Here is a 27370-nt window from a genome sequence, read left to right on the forward strand (position 1 = left end):
AGTATTTTATTTGACTGCCTGGTAAAAATGGGGCTGTTGTTACTTTATGTATGGCTTCTTACTGCAACTAATGGTTCTTTTTTCTTTATTGATTGATTGACGTTTCCTGTACCATGTGGTGTTCACCTCCTATGGGCCTCACACAGGACTAGACAGCAACAACAACAACCAAGATGACCACATGGCAATTTGTAATTTAAAGAGCCACACATTCAAAAACGAACATTTCCTCATTAAAAAGCCATCAAATGCAAATTTCAAGTCCTACCTTTCTGTTATGGAAATCACGTAAAGTAGGAACCCTCTAGTGTGGCTTCCTTGAAAATACCCTTTTGAACCAATTATTCCTTAAAACCAATGACTGAAATCTCAGGACATAAAATTACTAATTAAAACTATATTAGTTATGTTTTATTTCTTAGCAATAGATTCCAATTTATGTTAGAAGAAAAGCTATTTTGTTAACCACTCGGTGCTTTAAATCCGACTTGAAATAGAGTAATTGCCGCAAATCCTGCCTCCCGGGGTCACTGGACTGCACTCATATGGCAGTGTAGTGCCTTAACAGACAAAGCACTTTACAGATAGCCTCTCATTAACCATTGCAAGACAGCTCCTTAGGGTTCAGTGTCTTGCCCAAGGACACTTCGAAAGGTGGACAGGAGGAGTCAGGGACTGAACTACCAACCCTGCAATTGGTGTACAACGCACTCTACTTCCTGAGCCACAGATGTAATTTGACAGTTGTAACCCTAAATGAAGTTATCTTTAATCAAAGTGCCTAAAAAAATAATTTACAGACAGAAAAACCTGGGTAGTGTCCCAGCAGAGGCGTACTAGTCAGTTTCTCTGGTCTCAGGCAAATGGCATAACGAAGGAGGGAGTACAGTAACGGCATTTGTCCCGGTTGCCGTAACAGGTCAATCCAGTCATTTGAATCTCAATTCATCCCTTCTTTGATGATGTTTTTTATGTAAAAGCTTTATCATCCTGGTAGCCAAATGTTCCAGATGCATACCGCAATGTCCCTGACTGCATGTCATACCTCCCGATCCACATGTAAAGTCATTATATTTAGAAACATGATTAGTGTTGCAAAAGTCAGCGTGGTTTACAGAACCCCCCCACCACCTTTTCATTAATGAATCGTTTTAATGGCATAAAAATACTTTCTTAATAAGTCAAAAGTGTAGTGTGGTAGAGAGAAAATACAAGAAAAAACTTCCAGAGGCAGGTGGAGAGCACTTCTTTTATTTTAAATATGTCATCATTGGTTTAGCCTGCATACAGTAAAGTATCAGCACATAACTACACAGTACAGAGGTGGACTGCTGTCTCACCAGTTGCAGCTTGGCCAATTAGTAACATCGACAGCCAAAGTCAATATCTGACAACCAGGCTGGTGTATTTCTTCATTTAAACTCCATTTAAAACTATTTATTTGAGATACAAAAACACTAAGATGCCCGTGTGTCAGCATTTTTTTCTACAACCACACAGACTTTAGTTAGGCAGCGTGGTACTTTACTGACACGCACAAAATAACTTTTGAAAAAAAAAAACCTACAAAAAAAAAAGAAGCACATTATCTATCATAATATGTTATACATTAGCTTTGTTGATTCTCAGAGATAGAAAGTTGGCATCTGAAAAATACATGATTGAAGTTGTTACACAAAATAAGATTGGGGGAGGTCAAAATTTGATTGATTCCTCAACCCCCTTTTGTAAATTTCAAGCATTTCCCTTGTTTCTAAGACAAAAAATAACAAAATCCAATTGATGTGCGTCACCACAAATCCTATCTTTGCACTGTTCGACCTGTGTATGGCTTTAAATGGGTTTAAAGACTTGGCGAGATGAGAAGGCAATAATAACACAAATCAAAAGCAAAGCGTTCAATATCTACAAACTAAGACTTCCATCGGGCCTAGGACATGCAGACAGGGCAAGGTAGTAAACCATGTGTCTGGTGAGAATATTTAGGCACACATTAGAACTATCTACAACTGTGATTGGTTCTCCTTTGCGCCAATTACATCTATGGAGCTCACACTTCGGTTAACAATTTAAAAGAAAAAGAAAGCACAGTGGCACTATATAAAAATGGCCATTTTATAAAGCAAACTCAGTTCGGTCTCCATGACTTGACATTTCACTACAGGTAGCCACTAAATTCAACACTAAACCTTATCTCCCTAAAAGAAAGTCATTATCATTTGCTCTGATTTGAAGATGGATAGGGATTAGAAACGTGTGCTTTTTTTGTACATTTTCTTTTGTACACCTTTTTTTGTTTCTGTAATATAACAAGCACCAGGTCTCAAACATTATAATACCAAGACGCATCCACTCATTAGGGATGAATGTCGCTGCTAGTGGTTCATTGGTACTTTGTACTTCTCAGCGTAACCATGCACAACCAGCACTTCAAAAAACACAAAGAAAAGTGAAGCGCAATTCAAAACAATTCAAGATTAAGAACATGGAGGTTTGTAAGGTTATGGCCCATAGTTTTTAGGAAGAAGAATATGATGGAAAAATAGAATTAACTCAGTCACAGAGACAAAAGAACACAAACTGTCATAGTTTGATGAAATAAGTAGTGAAACTATAAACTCAAGCCTCCTATAGATCAAGTGCAGACTCTCCTAGCTTCTCTCCAGGTCACCCAGGTAGGAAGTCACCTGTGAAGAAAACAAGAAGGAAAATTCAGGATTAAGCGAAAATAAAAGCATGGCTCACGTCTACCGCAGTGCATTTCAGCGTATATACATATATCTACACACACACACACACACACACACACACACACACACACACACACACACACACACACACACACACACACACACATACACTATTGAGCCAAAGGGTTTAATCACACAGCTACTAAATCTCCACATAATGCAATAATCTGGCTTTCTGAGATTTTGGTCTTCAAGGTTTGTTAAAACAAACAGGCAACTTGGAAATTCTATTTCACTTACTAAAAAATTACAACTTTTAAAATAGAGAACATCTTTACTCTAACAACTTGTTTTATTCATTGCCCAGATTAAATGCAGAAACTGACCTACGCTGTCGCAAAAAAGGGCCACACGTGCAGGGCCCCAGATTGGCTAAATTAAAGTTGTTGTTTTGTTTTTTTTTTGTGGATGGATTTGTGCAAATTGGGAATGTCCTGTATGTAATGAGGCTATGAAGGATTACCCTCAGTCAGTAAAGTAATACAAATCCATTTTTTTCATTTAAGGTTTAATTTATCGAAAAACTGGCAGGTAAGAAATCATGTGTCTGCTCCATCAAACATCTTCTCAACTCAACTCCACCACTCATGGGAAGCAGGCTGGACTATGACTTCAGTAGTTTGGGAAATCCCTGTTAAGTTATCAGTCAGACTGGCACACATCACACACCTACTGTTTTCACACTACAACAACATAAAGCAAAAGATTTTCACAGTTACAGTTTCTAATGCATGATGAAATTAAATCCTTGACTTGTGAAAACCAAAATAAAAAACTTTACTGATGTAAAATAATGCTTTACAATACGTTTATATTGAAGAGTATGAAGACTATTGGCTTGTAAGATTGCTCGATAAGATTGTATGGCGTTAATTAAGTGAATTAAGTGTACATTTCTATTTACTTTTGCACCTAACCTTACAAATATCAGTTTTGCACAGTCAGGAGGAGTATTTCCTCTCAGACAGCCAAGATGGGTCAAAGTCTGTTCTCCTATGCTTGTCGGGGGGTACAGCTTTAACACCAGGAGAGTTACTAGTGCTGTGGCCAGGACTAGCTTCCCATCAGCAGCGGAGCAGCTAGCATCCTCGCCACTGTCGCCAGACTGCATGCGTTTAAAAACCGCTGTTATTTTGGCCTGATTTTCAGACGTTTGGGGTCAGCATCTGTCCATCTCAGGTTTTATTGCACTTAAAGTAATGAGTTGTCAACCTGTCTCTCTTCTGCTCTGCTCCACTCCGTGTATGTGGGGAGAGGCTAAGACACACACGGTGAAACAGAAAGCAGAGGGGAGGAGAAAAACACGACCATACATATGTGTGTATGTGTGTGTGTATATACACACACACACACACACACACACACACACACACACACACACACACACACACACACACACACACACACACACACAATTGAGCCAAAACATTTAAGCCTGTAACTGGTTTTAATGTTGTGGCTGATCAGTGTATATAATTTAACAAGTATTATATGCTTCAGAAATAGGTTGAAAGTACTAATGGCCAGGTCATACCAGCATCTACAACGAAGGCTGTCAAGTCTGATTTCAATTGACTGATCAATTCATCAGTGGATTCACTTTCCGGGTCGAAGAAAATCCATTTCCATTTGAAATGCATATTCACTGCAAAGTCAGCAATAGCAAAGCGTCACGACACTACTGACCTTTCAGGGAGCATCGTTCCAGTAAATGGAATGCATTTTACAAATTTGCAGTATGCACCTTGAACAAATTTGTCATATAATGGGAAATAAAGCACTGGGTAAACAAGCTAGTTAGACATTGTGCTAAAATAACATGAAAATAACTATATGGCTGGCCAGTACATATGTTCTCTTTCTATCCAGACAATAAATGACAGCACAGACACAGAAGTTAGAAGCAGGCCCTCCGCCCATCATTCCTCCACCCAACACAACAACATAGAGTCAAGAGGTTGCTTTAATAGCCAGTTTTAGTGGTGTAAGTTTCATCAAGTTTCAAGCGGCCCAGTACAGAGAAAACACAACAGAAGGTACTGTGACTGACCAGCCCTAGCAGGCTCCCGTTCTGCTGGTGTGTTAGCTGTTAGCTCCCCAGAAATAGCTACGCTACAATACGGCAGTTCAACAGCTCTCCCTGTGAGTATTCATTATGTCACCAAGGCCCTGTCACCACTTATTTCAAAGTGATGACTTTTGCTGTGCCACTTTCTGGCATAAATGTGATTTGTAGCTACAACTTGCAAAACCAACAGATTACTTACACAACACAAAAAAATAGGCTGTGGATGTGTTTTCATTCCAAACCCAAGAGCTCAACGTCAAAGATGAGGGTGGCGTTAGGGGGGATGATGCCCGGGTGGCCTTTGTTTCCATAAGCGTAGTCAGGTGAGCAGGTCAGCTTGGCCCTTTGACCAACACTCATCTGGAGGGAGGAGGAGGCCGACAATACAAACAGAGGAGAGAGAAAGAGAAAGAGACAACAGGAGTCATGGAACAGGTAGTCTGCCTCCAAGATACAGTTAATTAGATCATACAGACCGAAAGTAACGGCGAAAACATCTTGTTTACTAATAATGCTTCGTTAGTTCATCTAGTCCTGTCATCTAAGGCCTTAAAAACAGAGGCCTTTTTGAGATATTAAAAAGTGATGTTTTAACCCATAAGCGGAGTATAACAGAGCATGTGAAGCTACGCCACCATGACTCTACAAGACCTTCAGACAGGCAGCACCTTTCGCCAGCCACCTCTTCTAAATGCTGCAGGGCTGAGTGTGCGAGACATAGAGCTGTGCCCATGCTGTACTGACCCAGTGTTTGCAGAGTTAATGGAAATCTTGCTGAGTGAAAACTTGACAATGGAACCATGTCAATAAATGAATGTATTTCAACAGAGAAAATAACAACAATATCAGCAGTAAAATATGTCTTCTTTCTTGCAATCTGGATTATTTATGACTCTGAATCATGACTGGTAAAAATCCTTAGTTGCCTGACTTTTTCCTTGAATCTGTCTTTACTAGTGGCCTTAATAAATACACTGCACCGTGTCAAGTATATCTCTGAGGGGCTGAATGAGTGCAACCCTCAGGATTTGTATCAGTTTACAAAGCTAACAATTAGATTCATCAAAAGACGTGCGCAATTTAAATGCACAGTTGCCAGGTGCTTCCAGTTCTCCAGCCTACCTGCACTACTCCCTCTTCCCAGCCTCGGATGACTTCCTGCTTGCCGATCTTGAACCTGAAAGGTTTGTCCCTATCACGGGATGAGTCAAACTTGCGTCCATCTGTCAGGGAGCCTGTGTAGGAGATGGATAGAAGTACAGAGTCAGGATAAAAAGTGGAGCAAGTGCACAACCTTTTTCTGTAGGTGAAAAATCCAGCTATTACCGATGAATATGCACAACATTACAGGATTCCTGCTGCAGAAGTTGTTTAAAATGATGAGAAAATATTGGTTTTCTGTGCAGAAAATTTCAGCCTAAAGAAATTATATTGGTAACATTTCATAAAAAACACTGGAAACAAATCACATCTTCCAAGCTTGTCTGACATCCATCTTCCCTGCAGCGTGTTTATCGAGAGCACAAATGAAGGGATTCCAAGGATCTCAGAAATAGCCGCTGCAGCTGTCTGCAGGGTGGGTTTCAGTGTGACAGTCAGGAAAAATGCAAGCATCAATCCGCAGAATAGCATCCCCTCCAAGACTATTTACGCCAGAGCTATTACTGTTATTAGCGCCAACGAGGCAGCATGTGTGTGTGTGTGTGTGTGTGTGTGTGTGTGTGTGTGTGTGTGTGTGTGTGTGTGTGTGTGTGCGTGCGTGCGTGGGAGAAGGTGCAACAACGTGCATGTTGTCGGGCACATCAGGGGGCGGCTGGCAAGATGCAGCCTTTAATCCAGGCAATGGAGTGGGTGTCTTGTCCTCTTCTGGACATCTAGACAGCAGCCTAATGGAATTATCTGTAGGAGCTGAAAGGTCCTGTCCAAGTATCAAAGGCAATGAGCATCAATACACTGCTTTCCCCATTCACCACCAAACAACACTGGGTTGACATCTTCTCACATCAACCATTTCCTGCAGGCAGGGCCTTACCAAAAATCCAGCAAATCCAAATTTTGATCTTCACTGGTACGTCCACATTTAAAAAGGCTTGTGTAACAGGCTATCCTGTTTCATGTCCCATTTAAAGGCTGACAGGAAGGGAGACCGCCCAGAGAGGAAATCCTGTAGTTTGTTTGATATTAAAAAAAACAAAAAGAACGCAGGCTCATGCCTATAAAGAAACACAAAAAATACTCCACTGTGCAAGGCCCAAATCTGGTTTGACTTCAAGTTAATCTTGACGCAAAGAGGCTTGTATTACAGAGAGAGTTATGTCTGTCTTACCAGACAAGTCGGCTGAGACCAGCTTTGCCAAACCAAGAACAGGTGCAGACACATATACATTCTGGCATGCTGGGAAGCAGAAGCATCTGAAATCCCATTTAGTTTCTAATGCTACATGTTTCATTGTCAGTACTGTATTTAAACTGTAGTGTCTTTCAACACATTTCATGCTGGCGGCCTGGCGCTAAGAATGGCATTGCCTCTCTGCCAGTCGCCCCACCACTTTGCTCCAGACAGAGATTTCGCAACAACTGTTGGACCGGTTGTCTTGAAATTTTGTACAGACATTGACTGTCCCCAAAGGATGAATGCTAATGACCTTAGCTATCCCTTGATGTTTCCACTAGCGCCATCCTCAGATTAACATTTGTGGTTTCGAGTCAAATGTCTTGACAGCCATTGGATGGATGCCATGAAATTTGTTACCGTCATCTCCACCTCAGGCTGAATTGTATTCACTTTGCTGATCCTCTGACTTTTCCACTAGCGCCATCGTCAGCTCAAAACTTTATCTGTCCAATACTTTGGTTTATGACCAAACACCTGTAAATCTAATAGCATTTCCACCAGCCCTCAGCTGTACCTTGAGTTTAGCACTAATTAGCAAATGTTTGCATGCTAACACGCTAACTGCGATGGTGAACTGCTAAACATCAGAGCTGCTGAACACTAACATGTTGTCATTATGATCATGTTAGGATGCTGACATGAGCACTGGGCTCAGAAGCTAGCATGGCTGTAGACAGTTAATCTTGTTAGGAAATGATTAGAGCTGAAACGATTTATCGCAAAATCAATTAGTCGATTGGTAGATCTGAAGATCAGTTAACCATTTAAATAATTCTTTACGCAAAAAATGGCATAAATTCACAGGTTCCAGTTTCTCGAATATGAATAGTTTCTGATTTTGTCTCTAGCCTTTTTATGATGGTCATCTGAACATCTTTATGTTTTTATTTACAGTTAAACCAAGACATTGAAGAGTCGACTTGGGCTCTGGAATATTGTGGTGGTCTCTTTTCTTATTTGTTAATATTCTATAGATCAAATGATGAATTGATTGAGATAATCCGTACAGTAATCAATAATGAAAATAATCATTAGTTGCTACCCTAGATATAATGTGGTCCCTTAGCTGTATCATGATGGCACAAAGGAGATATAAAGAATCTAGAGCTACAACTGATATTATGAGTCCCTGCAGGAATCATTTCAGAGGTACAGTGGGAATACCTCAGATATTTAGTTTCATTCAAATGTTGTGTGTCTGTGGAGAAAATACTACAGGTTTAATACAGTGAGTCTGTTATTATTCCTGTTGCCCAGACGGTTATAATCCGCTCAACTAAACGCCACCAACCCCCCCCCCAAACTCCAACAAAGACAGAGAAGCGCTGGAAATCAGACGGGATTTAAAACCCCGCTGTCTCTCTGTCTGTCTGTCTGTCTGTCTGGGCCCTGTAAGTGAACCCTGCGGCGGAATCCGTCTGCGTCTTTTTTTTTTTTTTTTTGCAATTCTCTCCAGACAAGACAAATGACCACATTATCCACTGATCTTGCTGAGACTGTAACGGAGCGCTTGGCCCAAACTGGAGCGCGCATTATTTTACGCAGTGACGAATCCAGAGCGCTGTCCCCGGGACACCACCACCACCACCACCGCCGCCGCCGCCGCTGCTACGAGAACATTATCACCTCCTAATATAGTGGACACAAATGTGCTTCCCGGGGGCTAAAATGTGGTGAAGGGGTTAAATTAGTGTGCATCCCAGTCGGTGACTGACAGTCCTGCCTCTTTGCCCTGCTGAGGAATCACTGCCTGGAAGGTTTGAGGCTAAAACATGTCTGCTGGCATAGTTCAAGGCACTCCACGGCGTCTGGAATTGTACTCCAGTATCACCAGGACCCAGGGGTCCTGTGAGGATTCACAGTTTTCGCTGTGACACTTACAGGATTACCATGCACTGATTTTTTTTTTTTTTTTTCTCTCTCTCTTTTCATACGAGTGTAGGAGACAGTTGCCCGCAGCCGTCACTCCACTTGTACGGCCTTCATTAGTAGAAATGCCCAGCTGGAGCAGCTACATGTGCAGAATCTGTCCACGCATACAGAAGAACAAGTTTCTTATTCAGAACTCACCAACATAATGCACCACACACGTCTGCCCTTTTTTGGGGAAAGTCCTTCCTGTGGAGAAACCAAAGAGGCGCTCGTTAGAACGGGCGTGCGCAATTAAGGCGGTGTTTTCTGCGCCTGTATGGGAGACATGCAAACAGAGAAGTGCAAACATGCGCCCGGTAATTGACACAAACACGTTTCCCTTTGGTGCAGTCGCTTTACCGTCGCCCGGGGTTATGGTCTCGATTTCGACTCCCATTTTTAGCGGTGTGCTCTGGAGCTCTCCCTGCGCCCGGCAACACTCTACCCGCAGTCTGTCTGTCTGCTCCTCCGGCGGATGTTCTCAGCTGTCTCTCTCTCTCTCTCTCTCTCTCTCTCTCTCTCTCTCGCTCCCTCGCTCTCTCTGCAGGGAGACCAGCGTCAATTCGTCGTGTTACACAACAACACTTCCGCCCACCACCTCCAAAGTAAAACCTTGCACGGGCGGGGATTTCAGGCGGCGGTGCGAGCCCCCCTGGCGGCCACAGTGGAGGACAACAATAACATGAATCAGTCCCATTAAAAATGATGCATCAAAGTAAATGAATCACTCGGTCCGACAACGACACCGGCAAATGCAGCCTGCCTCTTCTGGCAGCGGTGTGGCACACAGTGCGTTGTGCGAAAAAAGCATCAGAGGTATATGCAGTCAATAAATAGTTGCTAATAAAAAAAACTAAAATAATGGTCAAATATCAACGAAATACACAATAAGTAAAAGAAAAAAATGAATAAATGTTACAACACTTCAGGGGGATTACAAAAGCATCTAGGCTATTAATAGCCTAGATACAGCAATGTACACACACGTTTCTTTGGTTGGACTATTTGTGCTCAGTCCTCAGGAGTTCCTCCAAAAGAGATTTCTATCTTGTCAAGGGGAGGACCTTTGCTCTTTGGGGGTCAGATTCACGCACTGAGACTATTACTGACTCAACAACGGAACACATGAGAGTTGTGTTTAGTTAGAGCACCTTTCACCACCGTTGTAGCAGAGAACCCAGTGTTGGCGAGAAGAAAAATCCTGTGCATCTGTCCCAAACGTGGTCCATCCGAAGGAGGGGGGGGGGGACCGATTCTGGTTACAGATTCTAGATTACAGAATGTACCACAGACTAATTGCCTAAATTGCAGAGGTGGATATTGTACTAAATTTTAATATGGATTTTTATTTCATTTGAAATGTAATATTAAAAAGGAGACAACCATGCCTTGCACCAGTCTAAGTTATCTAACTGACCAGGAGGATTTTCCATTTAGGAGAAGCTTTTTATCGTGATGTGGAAGTTCTCTTCTTAAATGCCGGTTTGTGCGTTTTGAATCCATTATAAAGAGATCACCATCTCCATCAATCATCTCAGAGACTCCAATTATACCCCTTTCGTGTCAGATCAATGTTTTTGTACATGGTCCCTGGATGACCAAAAGTAATACACTAAACTAAACATTAACAATTGCTCTGTTATCATCAAGTGTCCCACTAAGTCCCAGGCCAAACATTTGTTGCTGGTCCCCTCATGAACCCTGCTGCACACAGCAGTTTCATTATTTCTCCAGGCACCCAGAAACCATCAGTGCTGTAAAGCTGAAATGATCATTTAATTGAATGAAAATGAATTGGCAACAATTTTGATAATTGATTAACGACGCAAGTAATTTTTTTAAGCAAAAATGCCAAAAGTCCAGCTGGTACCAGCTTCTTAAATGTGAATAGCTGCTAGTTTCCCAGCTTTCTATTACAGTGAACTTAATATTTTGGGGTTTTGACTGCTGAATATTTTAACTTATATAATAATGAATAATGATGGGCATTTTTTTCACTTTTTTCTGACATTTTATACACTGAACAATCAATCCAATAGTAAAGAAAATAACTGTGAGATGTACTGATGATGAAAATAACTGTTAGTCGCAGCCTTACAGTTCTCTTATGATGGAATAATACAACCTTGCCCGAAGTTTTCTGTGTATTAATTACTTGACACACAGAAAAAGATTAAAGCAATTCTATAAAACACTTTACAACAAATGACCACAGTATAAACTAAAGTAGTTCAAGTCCTAAAACTAGATTTGGAAGAAGATTTCTAATACAGCTTCATCACTACTTTGGTCGTGCAAATTTATAACAAATTTGTAATTAATAAATTATGTAGACCCAGATTATATGTGGTAAACCTGGCGCTTTCAGGGCCCCTGGGCAGTTGCCTATTTTACCAAGGTTCCAATCGAATATTCAAAAATGACAAAAATCAGCCTTCACAAAGGGACAAAGATTCCAGTTCCCTGACTGCAGTTTACTTTAGGCCTTTCTGGTTAACACTGCAGTGTAAAACTAAAGAAAAGACAGCGAGTGAGGCAAGCAGGTAGAGAGAGAAGTGGCAGTGAGAGATGGTGCTAATTTAGGTCAAAGCTTCCCACTGTCCCAGCAGACACTCAGATACTCTCTGCTCACATCACCACAGCAAATTTGCAGCCATAGCAACACCTGCATCTTACGTCCCGTGGAAAACAATAACAGCAAGTGCTTATGATATCCACTCATAATCTATTCTTACTAACAGAGCAGTGAAACACAGTATGTTCACCCTTTAGCTTTTCAATTTTCAAACTTTCATGATTGATTAAATTGCATCTCAATAGTTTCTATTATTCTGAGGTCAATGTAAAAGAACAGCTAATTGGCTCCAATGCCATGGAGTGTCCACAACGGCGGGCATCACCAAGGAGATAAATGTTGGTTGCGACTACATTAAACTAAAGGAAGAAAACATTTAATGTGATTATGAGATTTATAGGACCAAAAGTATTTCAAGTGGATGTTTTGTGTTGACTGGAAATGACACTGACTATCCCCTCAAGTATCCTCAGGCTCCTTAAAAACAAAGCACAGCAGCAAGTCATTCTTACTTTATGTAGTCAATAAAACTCTGCAGAACCAGAGCCAAAAGGAGAGCCACTAGCAACACGTCGGACCAGGACCTACATACTGTATCTGACCAATACTCAAAGATGTAGTGAAGAATTCACATAGTATATATAAGTATAATACCTGTGCTGCAACTATGCCACTAAATGTTTGTGTCATACGTCTTGCATCAAAGAGTACTGTCATGAGGTTTGTGACATTGGTATTGTGTTCACTTTTGAGGACCCTCAATAAGATCTTGACACAGCATACAGAGAGTCTGAAAATGTAAACACTGGTCATTTTTCCAGCAGAGGTAACATAAAAACAAGCCAAATACCACAGCACTTGGCTAAATATTTGTATTAAAATGTACCAAAATTGTTGTTTAAATATGAAGAGTTTATAGATTAGCCATGTTCATATTAAACTCAGCCATCGGATATGTCCACTCCTAAGAATCCAAAACCTGATCTGATATGTGAAACTGGCATTACACATCCTGTCACATTAGTTTCATTTTCAGTTTCCTCTCTCAGTCTCCTGCAGATCGGAACACGCAGTCACCCAGTAGGGAACAGATGAAAGCAATCATTTTTGCGTGCCAGCGTTTTAAAGTCAAATGCAAAGATTGCTCCTCGTTTTGTGTCATGCCATCAGTAAAATTTACATTTATAGCAGCTGACAAAAGAGTGCGACGGGACAGATGGTGAAAAAGAGGGACGATATACCACAAAGGTGTCTGATTCACTGACAACATTTAAGCTTTGCAAGCAGTGGTGGGGGACTTGCAGACTTTTCCTCTCTGGATTTTTCTTTCCAGGCAACAGACAAGCTGCCCCATATTCTTTGAGGAAGTTTTTGGGGCTCTGTGCTGCTTGTGAAGAAGACTACAGACAATACTCAGGTCTGAAGGAAAAGTCCCCCAACTCCATTGCATTTTGGCATTAAAAATCATTTAGCCATTCTTATCTAGGGATAATTATCCTACAAAAAGCTGCTAGAACTGATCATCAATCAAAGATCATGCAGTAAAAGACTGTTCTCTGTAGTAAAGATAGAAATAAAACGTATTGAGTTTTAAGCTTCACTGTTGACATTAGGACGGTAGTTTGACTTTTTTGTCAAATTTTCTTATATAACAATATTTACTAAAAAAGTATCATCAGGTTCAATCAAGGAAATTATAGGTGATTATTGGGTTAATGTACTGTGATGCAGGAACTTAATATGATGGATTCAGCATGAAACTGAGAATAAAATGATGCAGATTAGTTCTGTGCACATAAAAAAAAAAAATTAAAGAAAAAAAAAACTGGTTTAAAGGTAAACAACCAATGAAAATTGTTTCCATATAAGAAAATCGACATTACTGAAACATGCCTACTGCCCAACGCGATCTGGTCCAACAGTTTATGTAAATGCACTGAAACCAATACGGTTTTACTGACTGATCATACTGAGAAAACAATCACAAAAGTTGACACAATCACTAGAATTCATGTTTCTCACTTTGTGAAGGTGCTAAATACCCCGTTTTCCAACTATAATAAAAAGACAAGACAATAAAGTTCTTTATACATCAACCATAAAATGGATTTATTTTACCAGAGGTCCAAACATGTTTCTGTTGCCCCAGGATGCATAGACGATGTTAGTGTGTGTCATAGGAATTCAGCTTCCACTACTACAAACCAGAATTTATAATCTATATGTTCTTTTGTTTGACCATTAAATTGACAGTAAAGCCATGTGTAGCTGTGATGTTACACAAAATCCAAATGTGTAACTGGGACAATCTTACAATCTGTAAAGGAAAAAAGAAAGGAGAAAAAGGCAGCTTAAAAAAATAATTCCATCTTGATTTGAACAAAGGGACAGGTGTGTTTGTGGAGGTGAAGAGAGGAGAGTAAGGCTACTGGTATAGGTTGGTTTGGAGGGGGGGAAAAAAAACAAAAAAAAAAAACCTCAGTGTTTTGTGACATCGTTACACTTCTCTCTCCAAGAAAGAGATGTGGAGAGAAAAGGAAACTTCTACAGAACCTCACTATTGACATGTACTTTTAACTTCATAAGACTAGTATTCCTTTTGTGGTTCTGGTTTGTGCTGTTGAGGCAGAAACAAACCCGAGAATCTGCCACTGATCTGGTGAAGCTCCAGCATCTGATAGTAAATAAAGCTGAGGGGTCGAATTTAGGTTAATAGAAAAGGAAAAGTGGGGAGCAAGTTAATGGAAAATAGAGCCACGTTTAGTCGACATCTCTGCAACCAAACTGCTCTTCAGAAAGCTGGACTGCTGCTGTGTTTTTGGGTTAAACCATCTACTGCTGTCAGTTAAACATGTCCCCATCACAAACACAATCCAGCATCGGCAGCTTTCCAGAACACCGAGACAACTCTGCTCCATTTTAGGAAGGTTGCTAGTTTCCCCCTCATTACTGTCTGTCACAGACCACGCAGGGGTGGAGGGTAAGATTGGGGGGTCTGGGGAGCAGAATGTTACATTTCACTTTAGAAAAACAAAAATCAGAAATTAGAAGTCCATACATAAGTCCATGTTTTCTCCTCCCTCAGAAGGGGCAGCAGGGTTTCACATGGCTGCAGTACTCAGCCACACCAACAGGGATTGACCTTCCTCTCCCCCTCACTTTAGCCGCTGGACGATGACAGCGTTGAGGAGGTTGGCCTGCTCCAGTGTCTGGCTCTCGTCCTCCAGCTCCTTGTTGGGGAAAGTGGTCATGAGAGCAAACTCTCTGGCTGCCATGGCGGGCCGAGCCGCTACCACAAACCGGCGCACGTCGGACACCCTGGGGGAAACAACAGTACATCATGAAATGAAATATGAGTTTTTATTCCATAGAACTGTATACATCCTAGAGAACATTTTAAGATTTCTTGCAGTGTTTGTAAAATATATTAGCTTTCATTAAAATTTGTACAGTACCTGTCTCATCACATCCTCCGTCCAGCTAAGCTACTCAACAAGTGGAAGTGTGTGTGTTCTGGTGAGTAATCTAATTTTTGGCATAAAAAATGAACCGAGACAGATATGAGGCAGTATGCATGACTAATGCATACATTGGGACAGATTTTACCTTTTCAGAAATTAATAAAATTATCTAAGCTCTAGAAATCTACCCCTATACTGAAGTCTGTGCCCTTGAACCTCAGTTAAACCAGTCTACAGCAGGTTGAAGTTACACCTCAGACACACTGAGCTCTGCAAGCGTCTAGGTGATTTCCACAGAACACAGACCAAACCACAGGTGCAGTCGAAACCACAGCTGCAGAGGACACAGCAATGTGGCTTAAGAGAACACGTGATTTAGCTCTAGGCAACACAGGTTTGAACCTGTCTGAAACTTCAAAGCTAATGTGGGAGCAATAGCCTCATTGTGTTTTGTCACAGAGATAAGTATGTTTTTGTTGTCAGATAACTGCACAAGAACTGCACATTTTCAGACCTTTACCATATCAATGTATTATAAATAATCAATGAGAGAGACACATATGGCTTTAAACTGCTGGCAACAGCCAGATTTGCTGTTAAGACAAAGTACAGAGTGTGGGCCATATTTATGAATAATGATTTGCTGATATATATACTTTTCCATTGACCTTTGGTGTTCCTGAGCAGGTGTTACAAGTAACACAAGCGCAGGTTAATTTCTCTGCCTTTGCAATCAAACTTTCCATTTGTTTCTGCACCTGGGCTTTTACCAGGGACAGATCTATTATGCATTTGTGGTTTGAAAACTAGGAAACAGAGGTTAGACATGTCATTTTCAGACTAAATACATGTCGGTATGCTGTTCAGGTATAGTCCTGTCAACATTTCCAAAGAACTGCAGAAACGTAGGTGTATCTGCTCAAACTAACTGTGTAAGTTTAAGTGCCAACTTCAAGTTCAAGAGAGCTAATCGGTCACCTGTGGGTATGGTTGAACTTTTGGACCAGCCTGCCACCGTCGGCCAGTCGGATCTGAATGTTAGTGACGGGCTGAGAGGGGTCGAGGGTCACAGAGGCACTGGCTTGGGCCTCGTTGGCAGCCTGGTCCTGCTGGGAGGTGGCCGGAGCTGAAACCAACTCTGGGGTGGCACTAGAGAGGGGGGGAAGAGGAGGAGCAAGGAAAAAGATCAGAATTTACTCTGACTTGATACTTTGTCGAGCTTTGGCCATGATGAAAATGCGTTAGCTCAGGCTATATGTAAAATTCAGAATAGGGTAGTTTTACCCTATCATTTAAACATGTGACAGGATGTTACATCCCTTTTTTTTTTTGCTTTGCTCAGGGGTCCAAAGAACAATAGTATAGCTGGCACTGACTTTGTTTGCAATTATTTTCCAAGCATCTTAATTTTCTGCACTTGATTTATCTAATATACTCCTCTACCAGCAGCACGGGAGCAAGTGGTTCCCTGCTCCAGTTTGGTTTTCTTTTTGTTACCAGCCGCAACAGCAAGGCTGGCATTGTTTTCACCTTGTGAGTCTACCACCATGGCAAAATGTGGTCCTGGAGACACCTACTGTAGCTGAAACTACCAGGGAGGGGGTTTTGAGAACTTTGGTCTGTGTGTGTCTGTTGACAGATTTTGTCGCTACGATAGCGTCACAATTGTGCAAGACACAGTCGTGAAACTTTACAGGTGTGTAGTTGTGATCGAAATGAAGGCTGAGTTCGAAGATGGGTGTGGTCTGACCCGTGACTACTGAGTACTCATCTAATAATGTACTAATGACTACTGAGTACTCATGAGGTGGAACGTCAACATGTTGATGGGGGTTGCGGCAGCTGTGATCCCATCACATGATGGTCTCCAATTTCCATTTTAACCGTTTCCTATTATTTCATCTCAGTTTTGTATCCCTATTCATATAAACAAACATATGTTATTGATTGTTATTACTTTAATTGCCACTGGAGATATTAATATTTCAAACAAATGAAACAAACTTTTAAAAAAATTCAAGTTACATACATCGCTGTCCTGTGGAAACCATGCATCTCCAAAATGTCAGGTTTCATGATCTATGAAAAACAACCCTTTTTGCATATTTGTGAAAATGCACTGTTTAGATAATCCAAGGACTTTTAAATTGTTTATTAAGCTTAAGAAATGAGAGATTTTTCTCATTCTTTTGTATTTGCTTTTACCTGATTATTTTTATCTTGTGCACTAGGAACCCTGTTTTGAAAAGTGCTTTATAAGTATATTATTAGTAAGTTTATTATCATAAATCTGGGGGGGGGGGGGGCATAAAATTTGGAGATATGTGGTTTTTACTGGATGGTGACATTATGTTTTTGCAGAATAACATAACTGTGTAAAATTGAAGTTGTTTTATTTGGTATTGTTTTGTTTATTTAAGAACAGGGCAGATGAATGGTAACTCCTTGTCTCTGATTATTGCAGGGTTCCGCAAAAAAAAAGGATTGAACAGCGTCCTGCAGCACAATCTACTGTCAAATCAATCTGATTTTTAGTTTACAGGTATATGACACTTCCCAGGAGACAAGAACCAAGTATAAAACCATTTTATAACATTTTACCAATAACATTTTTATAACTAGCATTATTGCCTACAGCAGGCAAGAAGAAATATTCAAGACCTCTCTAAATGAAATTTAAGACTTTTTAATACCCTGTAATGTTTTTGTTTTTTTAAAAAGGGAACTGCATTTAATGCTTTTAAAGACTTTAAGACCTACAAATACCCTGTATTCCTACTCTGAGCCTACATATGATTAATCATGAACTGCTCTTAAAAATGAACCTTCCACTTTGCTGTAAACAGGCGTAAGTAGCTTAATGAATGTGTCTTTGTCTTCACTTTTAGCAAATAACCCTTTTTTTTATCCTAAATTGGCTTTAAAGAGAATTCTGAAGTGTAATTCTTTTAAGTATAATAAATAAGGGCTCTGTACTGAAAGGGAAAGAAGAGCACTGCTGGATCATCTGAGTTGTACAAATTTGACAGCATAAAAAAACAAAACAAAAGAAAAACATCTGACAACTGCATGGTGATAGTGTAGAATTTACAGTACATGTGCCATGGTAAATGTATTGCTTTCCTATTTGGATTAATTTAAGTGCTATTTGTTAAAGAGTAGAGACAACTCTGTCATTGAGATTTGAATGTGCTCCGATAGTTTAAAGTAAAAATAACATTGTCATATGACTTATTAGAAACCAGTCATTTATCGGTAGGATCCCACACCTAGTCAATACCAACACTTAAGATGATTCATTCCCATGTAGAACAAGCAAGACTGGTTTACCAGACTGAAGTCTTGAATTCAGCTGCTACTTTTTCATCTGTAATATTTTGCTGAGGAGAAAAGATACAGAAACCATGTTAAATTCAACAACAACAAGACTGCTCATCAAGCTCACCTTCCCAGCTTCTGTCCTTCACCTTCAAAGGCCTTGAAGGCCAACTTGGGTTTGGTGAAGTCCTCGTCCCTGTGGTCTTCCATGTCCAAGTTGACCTGGCCCCCTCGAGACCGCTGCCTCAACTCCAGGGGGATCTCCCTGCAGGGTGACAACCAACAACTCCTAATGTGTACTTTTCAAGCAGACAACAGTGTCTCATAGTCAAAAAGATGAATCACTGATATCAGTGAAACGCCAGTACACATATTTACAGTATAAACATTAAGGACATAGTGTGTCCTCATGGACCTATGATGAACATCCTCACCCCCTTCTGATTGCCTCGAGGAAGTTGGCATTTCCAGGATCGTTGTAGTTTCTGAGCTCACCATTATCCAGACTGAAACCTGTCTTCCACAATTTAAGCACCACGTGTACCTAACACACACACACACACATACAAAAAAAAACAAACACATCATGTATTTACATGGAGGTCATTCTTCAATATGGATGTTAGAGAAAAATGAATGGATAAATGAATGATGTTTGAGTTGGTCTGTATCAGGTCTGTACTGGTATGTAGTTCATTCAGGAAATAGCCACAGCCTTTCACTTGGCTTCTGTAGAGTATATTACTAAACTAACCGCTAGAAATCAAAACCATGGGATTACAAGCTCCAATACAAATAATGCAGTGACAAAGTTTAATTTGCTCTATGCAGTGTGTTTGGCGAACAAATCATGTTTTGCCCTCCGTACAGCAGTGCAAACCCCTGTTCTCATCTCCACTCTGCTGCTACCGGCTCTTGCACACTCTCTGCCTTAGAAACTTCCCATACATTCTGAACTGTAGCCTGTACGCTGCAGAATACAGAACTGACTCCCTGATTTTGTCAGTTATCAGCTTTATGTGGCCTACAACTTAACATTCTGTACGGATAATGACGCATAAATCGTTTTTTCTTCCAAATCAGATCCAGTTGGGAAGTCAAAAACATGAAAAACATTCAAAGTTCAACATACTTGGAGGTTCAGACCTGGTCCATACCAAGGCAATATATCAGTCAGTCTTCCTAGCAATACCAACAATATGGTATGTAATTACACTCACAAGTGCAAGAATGCCTCCAGTATTGGATTTATGATTAGTAGGCCTCCTGGAATGACCATGAATTAATCATACTCCATCTGTTCCTCTGTGTTCTATTATTACTGAAAATGTAACTGTGTCATCTATAGAGCCAACTAAAAACAAGAATCAATGTAAATGAGGATAAGTGTTGTGTCTATAGATTTCACTCAGGACATGCGTGTCAGCCATTTGACACAACAATGTTACATAGAGTCCAGATCGTAAATATCTGGAGAATAATAAATCCATTGTTCTTCAAACTCCGAATTTTTGAAATAAAAGAATGAATACTACATTAAAGTGTTCTCCCAGAGCTTTCACGGCAGCCCTGTTGTGCGGCCTCTCTGCCTTCAGTCTGGTCTTCACCAAGTTGCATGCTGCTCATTCGGACTGTGCTCAGACTCGGCCGGTCAAGGATATTCCACCCCTTCACCCTGAAAAACTCTGGCTGCTTTGGCTGTATGTTTAGGATCATTCTCCTGCTGAACGATGAAATGTCGCCCAGTGAGTTTTGATTGGATCTAAGCACACAGAAGGCTCCTGTACACCTCTCAACCTCATTTTCATAGAGGTTGATTTTTTTTATTTTTCAGTCCACAGAACTCTGTTCCAGAACTTCATAGTTTTCATTTTGTGAACTGCAGCCTGGGCCTGACTGTTTTTAAGGTTATTAGGGCTTTCTGGTGAATTCCCTGAGTTTATGGTCATGAAATCTTCTCTTGATCACTGACAAGGAAACATGTATGCCGACACCCTGGAGTGTTCTTGACTTGCTTTTTTTTTTTTTTCACCATGCAAATGATTTTCTGCTTATCCACAGGACTTCTTAGGATACCAGCTCGTTTACCATTTTCTGCTTTTTTCTAATGCAACCAACTGCTGATTTAGTTAAACCAACTACCTTTGAAATCTCTGATAGATTTTTGCTTATTTTGAGCCTTAGTATTATCTTCTTAACCTGCATGGTCACCTCTTCACTCCACACATCGACAGACAACTCCATCTCAATCTAAATTGCAACTCTCAATTATGAGCCATTGTGTAAGTTTTTTTGTGCATGTACTAACATTGAAAGTGTCCAATTACTTCTGAACCCCCCAAATTTGTGCACTACATGTTAAAAGGGCTATATCCCCCCACAGCTGAGACGTAGTACTTTAATGTTGTATCCATTATTTTATTTCATATTTAATGTGCTGAAGCTCAGAGCCTGAAGAACAAAAAATGTGTAACTATCCAAATACTTATGGTCTGAACTATATTTGAGTTGTGACTCTGCTCATGTGACGCTCCAGAGCAAACCTGAGTAAGCTTGACATGGCCTGTCCCTGAATTCCCAAAAGCGCCAGCAGCAGACACCTGACATTTGAATAAATCGAATCACATAAGAGTCCTGAAATCACGTCTAACATTAATGAAGGAGCAGGCTGGGGAGGTGGAGGGAGTTAGGGCTGGTTTATTGTGGTTTTTTAGAACTAGTTCAGAAGACGGAGCACATGGTCATCTGGCCTTGGAAGGCCTCGGGATCCCCCAGGATGAGCTGGAAAACGTTGCTGGGGAGAGGGACATCTGGGCTGCGTTGCTTAACCTGCTGCCACTGCAACCTGACTTCAGATAAGCAGCAGAAAATGGATGAATGGAATGTCAGATTGTCTCTCCAGGGAGACATTCATAGTCTTGCATTTGGTTGTTCACATTAAAAGTGCCACAAACCGTTGTGTAATAAATGAAAGCGGAGAGTTAGAGAGAGACGTTCAATGCCTAGCTCCTCTCTCACCTCCACACAGCTGGCCATTCGCAGCCTGAAATGGGTGTGAATGTCAGGTCATCAATTTCTATTGGCTGAAGAGCCACCTTGAGGCGTTGAATAGTGCCAGAGATGCAGGAAACAAAACAAGAACTGAGAGGGGGGGAAAAAAAAAAAAAAAAACTGGACCCATCAGGATCTGTACTCACATCCTGCTGGCTGTTGGAGGCTTGCCTCTCTCCAGCCACATAGGTTGACTCCTCCTCAGGAGCTGCTCCTAGTCTGTAACCTCCACCTACAAAGGCCTAAGCGATGAGAGGCGATAATAAAAACAAAATAAGACAAAACAGGAACACCAAGAGGAAGTACTTTTACAAACACAAAATAAGGTCATTAAAATTGCCAATTCACCCATTCGAGCAAAAGCAAAGTATTCATACACTGCAGAAAGAAAATGTGCTATAAAAAAGGTACAAAAAAACATGACAATATAGAAGGAGATCGAAATGTTCAGCAGAGGGACAAAGAACATCAACATTATTCTCATGAGCTTCCCTTTACCTTGGCTTTACTGGGCTCTCCTGGCCCTCTCCCACTCCGGTCCAGAGGCACAGCTCCATGTTCTCTGGCTCCCTTGAACAGATCCTCCACCACTTCATTAGAGCTCTTCTTCTTGGGAGGGCCAACGATCTGCTGCCCACTGCGCTCTGATCCCCCCGCAAAAAACCTGGAGAGGGACATGGCAAGGTGTGACTATAGACAGTAGGGAATTCTTCCACAAAATGCATAATGTAATAGAAAAAATAAAAAAATAAAAGGAACAATCATCTAAGTCAAGTCAGTATTACAGTGATCTATGTGTAGCTCCTTGTGCTGAATGCGGTATGACCCTTTACAGCACCTCACTATGTAAATGTGATGGGACATTTACATAATAAAAGTCACAATGGTAATTTTACCATTTAAATTTGGGTTAGATCTGTAGCAATTCTGTAAAACTTTCAAAATGGCATGTCTGAATTGAATCCCATCAGATTAACATTAAGACTCACAGAAGCCAGGGTCAGACATAACTGATGGCACAGGGCCAGTAAAAGTTTATGCAGAGCAAGTGGATTGACCAGTTACTGGTCCGTCCGGGCCAATGACTGTTGCTCTTCTTTAGAGTGGATGGATGTGGGATCTCAATATAACATGATGTTATACTTCGAAGTTAAATTAAAGTTCAGAACTACTGTGAATCTGCTCATTATAGTTTTCAGACCCAAAATGTGACAGTTAATGAGAGTCTCATCTCGTATAGCAGTCTAACGTTAGCCCTATTATGAGATATTGTCGCTGAGGTACTTGTGGCTAGCTAGCCATGTAGCAAGCTGTGTTGTCCTCAACAGCTATGGTAATTTCTGAGGCTGTTTAAAGTTTAATGTCCAGTATTAACGTTAATATAAGAATCTGAAAATACTGACTGGATCTTACACATGTCCCTTCTCTCATAGCCATTGTTGCTGTTTTTTATAATCTGGTATTTTCAGCAGGAAAACACATCCACTAATGCCAGGCCAACACAATAGACAGGCTGCTTATAAATTGCTTACCACAGGTTCCAATGTGTTTGTGTTCAGCACAGACTATTCTGTTTCATCTGCTCACTGCTCAGTGACTGTACTGAGCTAACACTAACGCGAGCTAACATCAACCTTTACTGCAGCTGACCGTCTAATGACCCGTACTATGGGTTTTTAGCAGGCAGTCGTTTCTTACACAAATCTCCCAAGTAGAGACATACCCATCCTTGCTAAATTTGTGTGCCTCACCATTTAAGATGTCGTTTGCATCAGGCAAGGACGGATAGCAACAACAACAAAAATAATAATGATAATAATAATAATAACAATGATGGTATCCCTACAATGTTCCGTACTGTACTCTTTGAATATGTAAATATTTAACTAATGTCTCATAGTGTAAGAGAATGATTGAAGTCTTTTACCATAATTGTTGTAATATAGGTGCCCAATGAGTTTTAAATTATTAAATTATGGCGAGACAAAAAAAAAGTTTGTTTCATTTTTTGGCTGCCGGGCCAGTACAACTCTGATCTACTGGGGGAAAAATGTTACACTGGACACTGACAGAAGCATCATCTGACCATATAATCCTGCAAAAGTGTTAAGTTTGCTGTTTTGAAATGGTCATACTCAATGGTGGGATGAAAAGCTAAGCTTACTGTCAGAGAGAGTTCCAATAGAGATAACAGCACACTTTTGGACAGTGTCAACCGTGATGGCATTCATGGTGTTGCACCTTGTAGTACACGCAAAACGTAACTGATGTTGGTATGTGAGGGCTGAAAAAAAGAGGTTGAGAACAAAGTTCAAACCCTGCTCAATTTCTTGCTACCACACAGTTGTCCAATCGCTGCATGAAGTGGGCATGCTAATCAGATTGTCAGATACAGAAGGAGACAAAAATGACTGAACTCAGCCTCCCCAGGTCCAATGTCAGAAAGGTGTAGTAGAAGGGTGTTTCAGATGCTGTTCAATTGGCTGACAAGCAGTTTGTTTTAAATTCATACTGACCCTTTAGATACTTACCAGACAAAGAAAATAATACAGTAAACGAATACCACTAAAATCACAGACTCACGCTTTGTGATTACAATATGCATACTGTGCTTTAAAGGGAAAACACCAGCACATAGATGCTATTATGCCAGGTGTCCAGGTAATCCCTCGTATACATTGTTTCAAGTTGTGCACAGGCAATATTTAAACAAACTCAAAAATTACCTGAGCTACAATTAATTCAATTCAAGCTAACTAAGAAATATTAATGCCATTATGCACTGCAAAACTGAATTAGGAGTTAGGAATCATCTATAATTGACTCTAAATAAAACAGCTGTTGTTTTATTGTCCTTTTTTCTGTTATTATGCACGTGGTTAAATTACATTTTGATGCTTTGGCAACACTGTTTTTTGAAACTTTCATGCCAATAAAGCACCTCTGAATTTGAATTTAAACAAATACTGTTCTTTAGATCAGCTTGCTTACTAACTGCAATAAAAATGTACCAAAAGCCCATTAGCAATCCCACACAGTCCCTTAACAATCAGTCTACTGCACTGCTCCAGCAGCAGAATCTGTTGATGCTGCAGAAAACTACTAATGACCAGCCCACAGTGAATGAGGTGAGACCAAAAATAGTTTGGTGCATTCTGGACTCACACCCACTAGGTGTGAGTCCATCCAAACACTGTGAGGATGTACAGCTAAGACAGAAAGCCACATCTGTACTCTTGAACAATTGTCACAGCCATTGAGTAAAGTTCAGAAAGACATCCAAGGGCTACTGTTACAACACACACTGGGTAGTGACTTCATTTATTTATTAACTTGCCTCTGAGTCCATTTTAATCCCTGATCCACTCTGAAGTGTCCTTGGTTATGAAACGCAATCCCTCCCAGGGCCTTGAATGCTTTTCAAACTAATCTAACCCTGATTTGTGAGTTTCTTTAGAAGGAGGAAAAAACATCCTGTATGGTGATCAATTAAATGGCGGTGGAAAAAAAGCCTTAGAGGTTCCTGAATACCATCTAGGCGTATTGCTTAATCCGGTACTGGCACTGTTAATTTAAATATTTAACTTACCTTTGGCCTTCCTCCTCATCACTCTCCTCCTCTGCCTCATGCATCAGATCTCTGAAGGAGGTCACCCTGGGCTGAGTGCTGATATTAATGAGAAAATACAAGGTTGATGCACTGAATTGTATGTCACAAAAACATATTGAGATGAACAAGAAGCCATGTCATTTTACTGATGTGAACACCGCTGCACAGAATAATAGCCAAGGATTGTTTGCTAAACCGTCCTGTTGGACTTTGCACTGACAAAGAAGCAGCTTTTAAGTGGGGCAGTACATTTTCATCAGAATCAACTGTGGTATTAATAAAATCATTACCTTGGCCCTGCAGACCGGGACACCGAGGAGCCCCCCTCAGGTTGAGGAAGCGTCACTATGTCGTCATCAGCTCCATCCTCAAAGAAACTGGCGAGTGCGAGCTGGGGGGATTCAGAATTAATGTGACGATGTCTCGCCAAAATCCTGACACACTGCCCACCGACCGCATGCAATTAGCACCTCAGGCAGGAGCTAGATGACTCAACTTCATCTACGTCTGAGGTTCCTGGGATAGTCTTTTCGTGTTAAAAACGCCAGCTGATCAACATATCTACGCCACAGTATCCCAGCTGACAGATTGATTTTCTCTCTCTCTATTCTGACAGGGGAGGCGCTAGTCGAGTGAGAAAACTAACCATAACAGTCGTCCAGTTTCATTTTTCTTTACGTGTTAATCTCCCATGACTCCGATAATGGAGTGGCTCGATGGGAAAAAATGACAATACAGCATTAGAAGCTAATCAGTGTTCTTTGCTATGTTAACTAAACTAATATTAACTCAGCGTTATATTGTTACAGGTTAACGCTTGCACGGCTCAATAGACTCTCGGCAGACTTGCGTTAGCAAAAACCTATCGGTAACCTACTTTATAAAGACGACAGGAAAGGACATTCATGAAACAGTGATCATGTCAGCTAACTAACTATACAACAGCCTTGTTGTTGGTGAAAGAAAGCGGTCAGGCCATTGTCAAAGGGTGACTTGCACAAATTACCGGCAACACAGGCTAACATTAGCCGGCAAGCTATTCGCCTGACACAGGTTATGTTACCGCGGTTTCCTTAGTATTGCTCATCGTGCAGTCCACAGTAGCTCTATAGAAAAGCACAGAAAAGACGTACCTGCAAATTCCAGCCGGCCGACTCCAGGAAAAAGCGGGCCCGCTCCTCATCCACATCAGTAACGGCGACGAACTCCCTCACAGACTCCTCTTGGCTCGCCATTTTGATTTGCTCCTTTGACGTCGCGTCCGTCGCAACCTGAGGAAACAAGCAACAGATGATGGTTCCTATGTGGTTCCAAACCAGGGACTATAACGACAGAGACTTAGACTGACATATAAAATGAAACAAGATGGCTAACGTGTGGGTAAAAACACGCGTTAGTTTTTAAAGAAAATGAGGGACTTTATGTGGGAAATCTTAACAGTCCATAGTGTCTTTAATAATCACGGTTTGCTGCACTGCTAACATTGTTTTGACCACTAGATGGCAATGTATCCACAGGTTACATAAAACTACAATAATTCATTAGCATTGTCTGAGTACAGCAGAAGTCTGGACTATTGACCCAGGGATCATGGAGGAAGATGTGCCAGTGTGTCTGGTTGCATATGGTTGCATTAGACCCACCTTTCTGTTCTCTGTCCTATGCATATGTTTTATAAGAGAGATAGTGGAGGGTCAGTAGTTCATAGCTATTTATTACAACCAAATTATGTAACAATCATTGAACCATTAACACCTTTACTTAGGCCATGCACAGTTGATGATAATTCAAATCCTTGATAGCAAAGAACGCTACAAATCCACTTGATCAAGAAATATATTTACTTTAATCATAGTTTTATCATCTACTTTTACTATCTACGTATTTCTGTAATGCATTTTGATTTTCCAGGTTTTTTTTTTTCGAGTCTGATGATGTTCATAGACCTAATTAAGGTTTTCATCTCGTTTCGTTTCATTAATCTGACGCACCCCATCTCCAGCAAGATGTGACAGCTCAGTGTGAGACCAAATTGCTTCTAATAAAGCAATCAGATCTTAATCTGCATCTTATCACACTTTTCAGCTCTCATCTCTAGTTTGTCGTCTTGTGCACGTCCACCATGAAACAGGTGCTTACCTCACCTCTGACAGAACTGATCCATTAAACATGTAACTCTGATTTCAGGACAACAAGCAGATGGAGAGAATATGCCCCCGGGAGATACCTTT

At 40.7% G+C, this 27370-nt stretch overlaps 2 protein-coding genes across 2 annotated transcripts; both read right to left on the reverse strand.

Moving 5' to 3' along the window:
* Positions 1–1235: 1235 nt before the first annotated feature.
* fkbp1ab (FKBP prolyl isomerase 1Ab) lies at positions 1236–9618 on the reverse strand. The gene is made up of 5 exons (XM_040153962.1): positions 9485–9618; positions 9284–9331; positions 5941–6053; positions 5018–5178; positions 1236–2687 (listed from the first exon to the last, which is right to left on the reverse strand). Exons 1-4 carry the CDS (start codon positions 9519–9521, stop codon positions 5050–5052), a joined length of 327 nt encoding a protein of 108 aa, XP_040009896.1. The 5' UTR covers positions 9522–9618; the 3' UTR covers positions 1236–2687; positions 5018–5049.
* Positions 9619–13780: 4162 nt separating this feature from the next.
* On the reverse strand, positions 13781–26442 carry nsfl1c (NSFL1 (p97) cofactor (p47)). Its single transcript, XM_040153795.1, has 9 exons — positions 26273–26442; positions 25430–25530; positions 25119–25196; positions 22028–22193; positions 21676–21771; positions 18913–19022; positions 18606–18743; positions 16139–16309; positions 13781–15017 (listed from the first exon to the last, which is right to left on the reverse strand). The coding sequence occupies exons 1-9, from the start codon at positions 26372–26374 to the stop codon at positions 14855–14857; spliced, it is 1125 nt and encodes a 374-aa protein (XP_040009729.1). The 5' UTR covers positions 26375–26442; the 3' UTR covers positions 13781–14854.
* Between the last annotated feature and the right edge of the window lie 928 nt (positions 26443–27370).

This window comes from Xiphias gladius, chromosome 18 (assembly GCF_016859285.1).
Source record: "Xiphias gladius isolate SHS-SW01 ecotype Sanya breed wild chromosome 18, ASM1685928v1, whole genome shotgun sequence".
Lineage (NCBI taxonomy): Eukaryota > Metazoa > Chordata > Actinopteri > Istiophoriformes > Xiphiidae > Xiphias > Xiphias gladius.

Excerpts from the sequence above, each read along its gene's own strand:
- nsfl1c (XM_040153795.1), bottom strand. The coding sequence starts at position 26,374 with ATGGCGAGCCAAGAGGAGTCTGTGAGGGAGTTCGTCGCCGTTACTGAT. Across the intron at positions 25,531-26,272 it reads CGGCCGGCTGGAATTTGCAG|CTCGCACTCGCCAGTTTCTT; the intron begins GTACGTCTTTTC and ends GAATCCCCCCAG. Across the intron at positions 18,744-18,912 it reads CTCGAGGCAATCAGAAGGGG|GGAGATCCCCCTGGAGTTGA; the intron begins GTGAGGATGTTC and ends GTCACCCTGCAG.
- fkbp1ab (XM_040153962.1), bottom strand. The coding sequence starts at position 9,521 with ATGGGAGTCGAAATCGAGACCATAACCCCGGGCGACG. Across the intron at positions 9,332-9,484 it reads GACCATAACCCCGGGCGACG|GAAGGACTTTCCCCAAAAAA; the intron begins GTAAAGCGACTG and ends GTTTCTCCACAG. Across the intron at positions 5,179-5,940 it reads GGGAAGAGGGAGTAGTGCAG|ATGAGTGTTGGTCAAAGGGC; the intron begins GTAGGCTGGAGA and ends TCCTCCCTCCAG.